The 10,634-nt window shown below is 35.2% G+C and overlaps 1 protein-coding gene across 2 annotated transcripts in view; it reads right to left on the bottom strand.

The window, feature by feature from the left end:
• Nucleotides 1–10,634, bottom strand: part of LOC107557774 (succinate-CoA ligase GDP-forming subunit beta) — a 127,138-nt gene that overhangs the window by 1,661 nt on the left and 114,843 nt on the right. For both annotated transcript variants that reach the window (XM_016241300.1, XM_016241299.1), the window contains exon 10: nucleotides 5,548–5,668. In XM_016241300.1, coding sequence (XP_016096786.1) covers nucleotides 5,548–5,668 — 121 coding nt within the window. The remainder of the gene's footprint in view (nucleotides 1–5,547; nucleotides 5,669–10,634) is intronic.

Raw genomic sequence — 10,634 nt, 5'->3', positions numbered from 1 at the left:
TAAAACAATATAATATAATATAATAATAAATATAATATAATATAATATTATATAATGCTGATCAGTATCCATCCTTACATTAAGGCCTAACAAAGAAATCTGGCTAGAGTAAAAAAAACAAAAAAAAAAGTATGCCTGGCAGGGCTGAGTTTGGGGAGTGTGTCTCTGCTGGTTTGAAGGAGCAGTAGTGTTGAAAATGCTTTGGGATTGTTCCATTGGCTGAAAAGGACAGGAAATGTTCCATTGGCTGAATTGCAATGGGGCTGTTCGTTCCATTGGCTGGAAACGCGAGTGCTGCGTTCACTGGCCGGGGGGACGTGTTGGTGCCAGCTGCAGACGTCCCGACTGAGCACGCACTGTATAATTTTGCTTGGGCTGCCCTTGCGGTCTCTACAGTGACTCTGAATGTCACTGAACTCTGGCCCCCCTGACACGGGACCAGGGCCCGGGGCCAACACCATAAAACAAATCAGAAAACTAATCCACAGGGGTCAAAAGGATGAAGACAGATTGAGAAGAAAAGGCAGAAGGACAAGAAGTAAAGGGAACAGAAGTTGTGAGATGTAAGTGAAGGAATAACAGACACATGTGAGAGGTGTGTGACTCTGCTGAGCACCGGTGAACAGCTGTAGATGACAGACGTGCTGATTTCACAGGTGAATGTGGAGCTTAGGGAGAAAAGCTCTCACTCACAGAATGTGTGTCAAAAACAAGCCTATAAAAAAATGTTGTTTAATAATGATTTGCAAGCTACAGAACTGTGCTGGACATTTTCTTTTGTTTTCCATTATATTTTTAAAATGTACTTTTAAAATAATAATAAAAAATATATATATACACATTTAAACATTTTCCATTACATTTTTTACATTTATTTTAATATATTTAATTGAAATCATTTTATTATTACAGCATTTTTAAATTAATTGTACTTTACTGTATATTATAATTATTCATATACTTTTTTGAACATTAATATTTTTCCTATACATTTATTTATGCGATTATATATATATATTTTTATTTAATAATTATAACTATTATACATATTTTATTTAATATTTAACATTTACATTTTATTTAAAAACATATTTAAACATTTATTTTTCTAGACTATTATATATTTAATCTAATAATGTATGTTTACTTTTAATATTATTTCTATAAACATTATATTTTGTTTTTAGTTCATCGATACTTATCTTAAATATACATTTGTAAATAATTTTTTACTTTTTAAATGTATTTTTATTTTTATGCATTTATGAATTAAAATTTACATTATACAGTGCTAGTGTAGAGAATGGCAAGGAAATAAAAGAAAAGGGGGAATGGGATCAGATCATATTGCGAGTCAGGCTTGAACTTGCATCGCCCACATGAGCACCTCAACACCATGGATCTACATGCAAACTGCTTAACCCACGACTTCAAATTCCCATTCTTTTATGACCCATGTGGCCGTAAAAAGTGTTTGCATGAAAGCATCATCCTGCATATTGGCCTACATATAAATCTGAACCTTATCAGATTGGATCTGCAATTCTACATGTGCCAAAATGTTTTTTAATGTGTCTGTACAGTATATCTGAGTTACAGTACGTTTAAGCTACATACTTATAAATCTAAAATAGCTCTATGCCAATGTACAAGTACCACTAAACGTACAGGTGTGTGTGTTGTTGTCCTGCAGTGTAATTATGATAATACTCGCTCTCTCAGGAGAGTGGATGTTCTAATCAATAGCAGTTTCATGAGGAATTCAATTACCGGCACCACTTAACTACTGATATTTCAGCGCTTTTGTCCGCTTGCACAATAACTCATTTCTAACACGTCTCCCACATTTGGCAGCACAAAACAATCAATTGTATAATTTCATTAGCAGAGGACGAGGGCGAGCAGGGCCGTGTGCTGGGAGTATAGAATATCCACCGACCGCCGCTGCTTGACAATGCTGAGTCGTCTGAGGGCAGAGAGAGCAAGCCTAAACAAAAGCCACGAAAAATACCCAGACACACACACACTGAAAGGTATTTTTTTCTTGGACTGCTCTGATTGGTGGATCTTAGATGGCCTTTTGCGAGTCAAATCTCTGCATGCTATGTACTGTATGTGGTAATATCTCATATACTGTATTGATCTCAGCATCTAGGAGCTGACACGCACAGGTCTGTACTCGCTCACTGCCACTAGGTGCTGCAAGAGACCAACTTAACACCAAAACCAAGCAGAATGAATCAGTATGAATTGGCCTATGCCTCTGAACAAAGCTTACATTAGAATATCTAATGTTTAAACATACATACTCATTATGGAACTGACAGAATATGATTATGAATAAGCAGCATGCGCATATGTGACCCTGGACCCTCAAAACCAGTCATAAAGGTAATTTTTTTTTAAATTGAGATTTATACATCATCCGAAAGCTGAATAAATAAGCTTTCCATTGATGTAAGGTTCTATTATAGGATAGGACAAAATTTGAAAATTTTAAATCTGGAATCTGAGATTTAAAGGCGATCTGAAAATCGCCTTTGAAGTTGTCCAAATGAAGTGCTTAGCAATGCATATTACTAATCAAAAAAGTTTTGATATATTTACGGTAGGAAATTTACTAAATATCTTCATGCAACATGATCTTTACTTAATATCCTAATGATTTTTGGCATAAAATAAAAATTTATCATTTTGACCCATACAATGTTTTTTTTTTGGCTATTACTAAAAATATACCCCAGTGACTTAAGACTGGTTTTGTGCGCCAGGGTCACATATAATAATAATGAGTTTTGAAAGAAGCTTTATCAGAAATCTACTGAAATGTGAGTTATATTTTGAGTGAACAACTACTGTTGGCCTGAACTGAGTATCATTGATTCAGCATGTTGAAGAACAAAATCAGGATCTTATACCCAAACAGGATGCTCTTTATGTGTCTATATAAAGGAGCTGATTGTGGAAAAGTTGGAAGAAGAGAGTACGTAGAGAAACATGCACACACACTCATATGTACCTGAAGTCTTTCTTGGGAAGGTGGAGCTTATGGAGAGGCTGGGTCAAGAAATGGGCCTGAATCAATAGGCAGCTAATACACCTAAACTCTAAGCTGGGAACCATCTTATAGCGATCTGTCAGACATGATCAGCCACAGACAGAGAGACAGAATAGACAATCGATCTGTAAGCAGCATGCTGCCTCTTACACCCATTACTGAGTGCTTTCAGGCCACTGTGGCTAATTCACTTTTCCAGAGAGGGCAGGCGAATCTGAGCCACTGTTGCTTCAAGGCATTTTCATTTGGATGGAAAATGTTTTGAGAAAATTGTGTGCCAGTAATTACTTTTGCACTATGGATGATATCAAGGCTTTTAGCCATTTAATTTAAAGGACTAGTTCACCCCCCCAAAAATGAAAATGATTAAATTATTTGTAATAATTTAATTTAAATGTATTATTACAGTTATTTTAATTAAATGGAAATTATTCCATTATTAATTAATTATTTATATAAATAACGAATACAAATATATTTATTAAAATATTCCAAATGTATGGGTCTTTCTTTCTTTGGTGAAACACAAGAGCTAGAATTTTTGAAGACTGCATTGGTCGCTCTTTTCCATGCAATTACAATGAATGTGAAAGTAAGGCATTCAAGTTCATATCATAAAATATAATAAAAATGGCCCATATGTTTTCTGCACTAAGTCTTCTGAAGCCATTTGATAGCTTTATTTGAGAAAAAGGCAAGTGGTATTGCCCTCATGACACCTGTCCAATCTCTTTTTGGAGAATTTGTGAGAGAAGCAGTGATGTCTGTGAATTAATCATTCTTTTGAATGATTGTCAGAATGACAGTCTTTTTTAAATGAATCCATTGCACAATCATTCATTCAAGTTTTCAAGTTTAACTCACTGACTTAATGATTTGTTTGTAGCAGTTAACAGAGAGCACCTAAGCTGGATGGAAAAGAGTGACCAGCACAATTTTAAAAATATCTCTTATTGTGTTCTTCGTAAAGGTGCGGACACAGTGAAATTTTGCAGGCAAAATCAGGTCAATTGTATATTGTCAATAGTGTAGCAATGTATGAATCACAGCTCACACAAAAGTCACTTTCAAACATTTAAACTGTATTCATTGACATATTTGGCATATTGCCACCATATTGGCCCACATGTGCATTCCCCCCGAAAGTGTAAATATTATCAGAAACTTAAAACAATAAGCATTTAATTGTGCTAAATATCTTAATGCTGCTCTTGTCCTATATTTAAAGGTGCAATAGGTGATTGTCTTCAGAAACATTTTTTGTTATGCTGGTTGAAAGTCTCTTCACATCACGATAGCAATCATTAAGTTAAGTGGTCTACATGTTTTTATCTGTATTTATATATTCTGTGGAAGGCGTAGGACCAAGAAATGTTTGTCCAATCAAAACGCTCGGTCCAAGCGTTTTAATTGGCTTTCCTAACTGCCTGTCAGCGTATGTATTATCATACCTCTGCGCACCCGGTTTGCACAGACAGGACACGTCATCAGCGCGTTCACGCACGCTGTGCAGACAGAGCGAGGATGGCAGACAAACATCAACAACCCGATCTTCCTTCCTGGTATTGTAGTATTTTTAAAGTTTTCTCACCGGTGAATGACATATGATGTAGCCCAGCGGTTCCCAATTCCTGTCCTCGCGCCCCCCCGCTCTGCATATTTTGCATGTCTCGCTTAGTTAATACACCCGATTCAGATAACCAGCTCGTTAGAAGTGAGCTACGTGCATGAACTGTGTTCCGATCGATATGATCCCTACACAGTACACTCTCTGAGCAGGGGAAATACGTTGACGTTTACTTCACTTCAGAACATTCATTCATGGATTTGTGCTGCGCAGCGTCTTCACACACATCACACTCACACACTCACACACACACACACACACACACACACACACGCGTCTTCACATCCAGTGCGAGGACTGGAATTGGGAACCGCTGATGTAGCCTATTGTAGTAATGTTGTCTCTGGTATTCTGGTCTGTGAGCGAATATGTATTCAGGGGGCGTGGCTTTGGATGGCGATTGCAGGGAGGGTGGGACGTTCGCTTTCAGTACTATCAGGCTAAAGTTAGCATTTTCCAAGATCTTCTACTGCACCTTTAAGCAGTCCTCAGAAGGACAGAGTACAGCATGGACAAACGAGGGGCAGAAAATTAATGGAGTGGAGTATATGTCTCTCTCCGTGCAAAACGACTCAGCTGTTTTCTGCCAATTACCCTAATGGCCAGATGGGAGCAGGCCGAGGCCCAGTGTCACATGAGCGCGTAGCATTAGCATACACAGGTGAGAGGTCCCGCAATCAACGCCTGGCTCCTCTGCTCCTCTCACTGCCACCAGCAAATGCTGTGGCGTGACATGTTTGCTAACCAAAACCAACAAACTCTACACTTGACAGACACAGGTTTGAATACAGGTAAAGGTTTGAAACCTTTGATTCATAAATTGCGAATTTTGGTATAAATGTTATAGTTTGGCCACACCCACCTTCGAGCCTGACCACCAGGGGAACCTTGAGCTCCAGTTCTCTGCAGGCCTTGGTTATGCCGTTAGCAATGATGGCACAGTTAACAATTCCTCCGAAGATGTTTACCAAGATGGCCTCTACCTGTGGAGAAAAAGAGAAAAAGTAAAAAAAAAATATGCTTTATATGGATCAAAACATGGTATGTGTTAGCAAATGCAGTGTTTAAAGGGATAGTTCACCCAAAAATGAAAATTACCCCATGATTTACTCAACCTCCAGCCATCCTAGGTGTATATGACTTTCTTCTTTCAGACGAATACAATAATTAATCTATATTAAAAAAACGTCCTGGCTCTTCCAAGCTTTATAATGGCAGTAAATAGGGGTCGAGATTTTGAAGCCCAAAAAAGTGCATCCACTTTTTTTTTGGCCTTCTGAATTGAATCGAAGCATTTGTGTAAGAAAAATATCCATATTTAAAACTTTATGAACTGTAATCATAGCTTCCGTTAACAGTCGTAAGCGCGTTTATGAGAGAGCTGCGTTCCAGTGGATGACGTAGGACGCAGGGCATAACGTAAGCTCCGGTGAGAAGTGACAAACGTGGAAGCGCAGAGAAAACAAAACACCGGTCATGAATTAGAAGTACAAAACGAGGATTTGTAAAGAAAAAAGTCAGAGGATTTTGATATCAGCCAAGAGGAGACTGGTTGGTTTTCACGAGACAAGCTTATTCTCACCGGAGCTTACGCTACGCCTACGTCCTACATCATCCACTGGAACACCACTCTCTCGTGAACGTGCATATGACAATTAGCGGAAGCTACAAATTATGGTTTTAAATATGGATATTTTTCTTACACAAACGGATCGATTCGCTTCAAATGGCCTTTATTAACCCCCCAGAGCCATGTGGAGTTCTTTTTTATGATGGATGCACTTTACTGGACTTCAAAATTGTTAACACCCATTCACAGCCATTATAAAACTTGGAAGAGCCAGGACATTTTTTTTTGGTTTTCACGAGACAAGCTTATTCTCACCGGAGCTTACGCTACGCCTACGTCCTACATCATCCACTGGAACACCACTCTCTCGTGAACGTGCATATGACAATTAGCGGAAGCTACAAATTATGGTTTTAAATATGGATATTTTTCTTACACAAACTTCAAATGGCCTTTATTAACCCCCCAGAGCCATGTGGAGTTCTTTTTTATGATGGATGCACTTTACTGGACTTCAAAATTGTTAACACCCATTCACAGCCATTATAAAACTTGGAAGAGCCAGGACATTTTTTTAATTTAACGCCAACTGTATTCGTCTGAAAGAAGAAAGTCATACACACCTAGGATGGCTTGAGGGTGAGTACATTTTCATTTTTGGGTGAACTATCCCTTTAAGAAGATAAAAAGGCAAGATAGCAAAACCTTCAGGGTTCTCACATATTTTAACTAGCAAATGTTTTAAAAATCATAAAAATAAATACATTTCAAGGCAATTAAACAGTTTAGAGTTGAGGATAACAAGAAAAGCTCATATTCATGATGGCCAATCAAATTTCTATTATTTATAAAATTTTATAACAGTTCTAATATTTTCAGGCTTTCCATGACTGGAGAAAACCCTGAACCTCATATGAATAAAGACCAGCTGCCAAATAGGCTATTAGCACTAGCATGCTAAAAACCATCATGGAGCTGGAAAAGAGATTTGAGGTGCTTAAGTCCTGAAATGAGCAGCCCACCTGAGAAGAAACTAGATATTTGAGTCTAGCGCGGTATTAGCTGTGCTAACAATGCTATATAATGTCCATAATCCAATACACAATCCAACAATCATTTACATAAATTTATAGCATCAATCAAAGGGATATTAGTGTGTGCAAACACACATGTATGTCCATACACATACAGAATTGTTAACAGCTCATGAATGTGTTACTCTGGTGTGAATGTGTTACTAGGTAAGAATTTAAATAACTCAATGTCAATTCATTTCTGTCAAATTAGCAAATCAACAGATCAGATTAATTTGGCATGTTTACTCATAATCTATGGCAGTGACTGCTGGCTCTTTCGGTGGTAATGATGTTTGGTTAGAAAGGAAATCTGAACATCAGAGAGATACTGGCAGATTCACCCACAAATGCTGTTATTCACCATGCTGGCCAGAAACTGGAGTTCCTTATTTTGTGAATTTGTATATTCTTAACATGAATTCAGGCACTAGGCAAGGTTTTCTAAACACTGCGATTTTATTAACTCAATTATTTATTGCACTATTACGAAGTCACACATTACATATAGCTTATACTTTTTAATTGAGCACTGTTTCTGCATTACGCATCATCGTCGTAGCTATATAAAAAGCACTACAAGATTATTAACTTATCCTGCATTTTTAAGTAAAATTGTCAGTAAAAATGTAATAATGTATAAAATAAAATAAAAAAGCAATTATTCCATTATGAAGTGTGTTTATTCTGCATTAAGCAAAAATTGTCAGTAAATCTATAATAATAATAATTTGTGCCGTCAAATGATTAATCGTGATTAATCACATCCAAAATAAAAGTTTTCGTTTACATAATATATGTGTGTGTGTACTGTGAATAATTATTATGTATATAAATACATACATGCATGTATATATTTAAGAAAAATATGTTTTGTTTATATATAAAACATGTATATTCATATATAATATAAATTATTTATGAATATATTTACATTTAGTCATTTAGCAGACGCTTTTATCCAAAGCGACTTAGTCAAAACTAACAAAAGAGCAACAATATATAAATGCAAATGAGTAGTCTCAGTTAGCCTAACGCAGTACACATAGCAAGGTATATATATATATATATTATACACACACACACACACACACACACACACACAAAGAAAAAGTAGATAGAATAGAAAAAATTGAAAGCTAGTGTTTGTTTGTTTTTTGTTGTTTAAAAATAAATAAATAAATAAATAAATAAATAAAAAATAAAAAAAGAAGATAAATATAAATAAAGTAGAATGAAAATAGAATAGAAAGTGCTAGAGTTAGAGATATATATATATATATATATATATATATATATATATATATATATATATATATACACACACATACATACCTGTAAAAAAAATTTTATATTACAATATTATATATTATAATAATAAATATAAAATGTGTAATTATGAAGTTATTATTAACAATGTAATTAAATGTGTAAATTAAATATTATATATTTTAAACAATACTCATGTTGATAAAAATAAAAATAATAATAATAATAATGTATAACAACTGAAAAAGCAATCATGCTATTGTGAAATTAAACAATTATGTCATTGTGCAAATTAAAATAAAATTAAAAATGAAATAATAAATATAAAAATTAAAAACATATCCCAATTTTAATATAACAACTCTGATTACTGTATAATACATAACAAATAAACCACAATTAAGGTTTAATGCATTCCAAGACTAAACATTTTCGATAACTAAATATAGTGACTAGCTGATGCTCACTATTTTTTACATTGCATTCTGGGAAGTTTTAGGCAGGTTCAGTGAATGCAATCATCTTGGCAGCCCAGAATGGCTGACTCCCTAGTCAGTGGTCTTACTACTGACTGAAACACACATTGATAGATGGGGGGGGGGGGGGGGGGGGGGGGGGAATCAAAGATACATCCACAGGCTGACAGAGAGTAGAGGTGAGCAGACTGAGACAGAAATAGATACAGGCCGAGACCCACAGACAAGCAAGACAATGCCTCCACCAACAGGTACATCCCCACCTGGCTGAGCTGCCAGATGGCATATCCACATCTTTACATCCTGAGATATTGCAGGCACCTAGTGTTTCATTGTCAACTTATGATATAAATAAATCCACACTAAAACAAATGAAGGAAAACACGTCTGCCTGTGGTGTTGCTGACAGAGTAAAGGGCGCCCAATGCCAGAGTTTCCAGCATGTGACCCTGAAACAGCACATTCCCTCTCACACAGCAGATGATGACAGGCTGGATGGAGATAGAAAGAGAAAGTGTCTGTAATGTCCAGCTTCCGATGCTGGAACTGGCAGGCATTTACCATGACTACAGAATGTCTACATCTGCTGCGTCTTCCCTATCAATGGTAATGTCTGAGCTACTGCAGTTTACACATTAATGCACAACTGTAACAGGATACGGAAAAAGCATGATATGTAGAGACACAGTCACTGCTTAGCCAAAGGGAGTAATACTTGACCCAAACCTTTCAATTCAGAGCTCTGCTCAAACTGAGAAGTCTGTCGTCACAACCACACTGAAGCATGTCACCCTGACTGTGTGTGACAGACTACAACTAGTCCAGCATTCAAATCACCAGGTTTAAAATGTCTGATATCAAATATGTATTCAATTTTTTTTCTATTACAAATTATATTATCAGCACATCAAATTAAGTGAAAAGCTGATTCAATTGTATTATATTATTACTGAAATAAAATGATTAAAATTAACAAACTATTTATTACATTACATTTTCAATCCCAGATTTTCAATGTGGTCTCGAGACTTTTGGGTCCAACTGTACATAAAATACCTGACTGAAATACAGGTAAATAATTAATAATAATTAAAACTCAATGTAACAATAAAATGTTAAAATATAAATAAATAAAAAGCGATGAAATTTGTGATAGAAATTAATTAAATTAATGTGGAGAAAAATAGGATGGTCAAAATTAAGGTGTAGAAAATTGTCTAAAAATATATGTTTTTGAAATACAGGAAATGTAAGAATAATGTAAGGTGAATGTAAATTGTTAGAACACAAAATAAAAAAATATATACAATTATTTATATATATATATATATATATATATAAAAGTAGGTGAAAATATAAAATAAAATTATATTTTATTATATAAAATAATAAAATATGTGATTCAAGTAAAGTTACAGTATGTAGAAAAAAAGATTTGTAATGCAATTTCCCTGTCACATTGAAAATGGGGTAAATACAGTTAAATAATAATCAAAACTTAAGGTGACAATAAAATGTAAAAATTGAACTTAAATGTGAAAATTTGAAATGCATGAATGAT

Source organism: Sinocyclocheilus grahami, unplaced genomic scaffold (assembly GCF_001515645.1).
Source record: "Sinocyclocheilus grahami isolate Dianchi unplaced genomic scaffold, SAMN03320097.WGS_v1.1 scaffold619.1, whole genome shotgun sequence".
Classification (NCBI taxonomy): Eukaryota; Metazoa; Chordata; class Actinopteri; order Cypriniformes; family Cyprinidae; genus Sinocyclocheilus; species Sinocyclocheilus grahami.
Note: the sequence above shows the minus strand (reverse complement) of the source record. Positions and strands in the feature narration are given on the sequence as shown.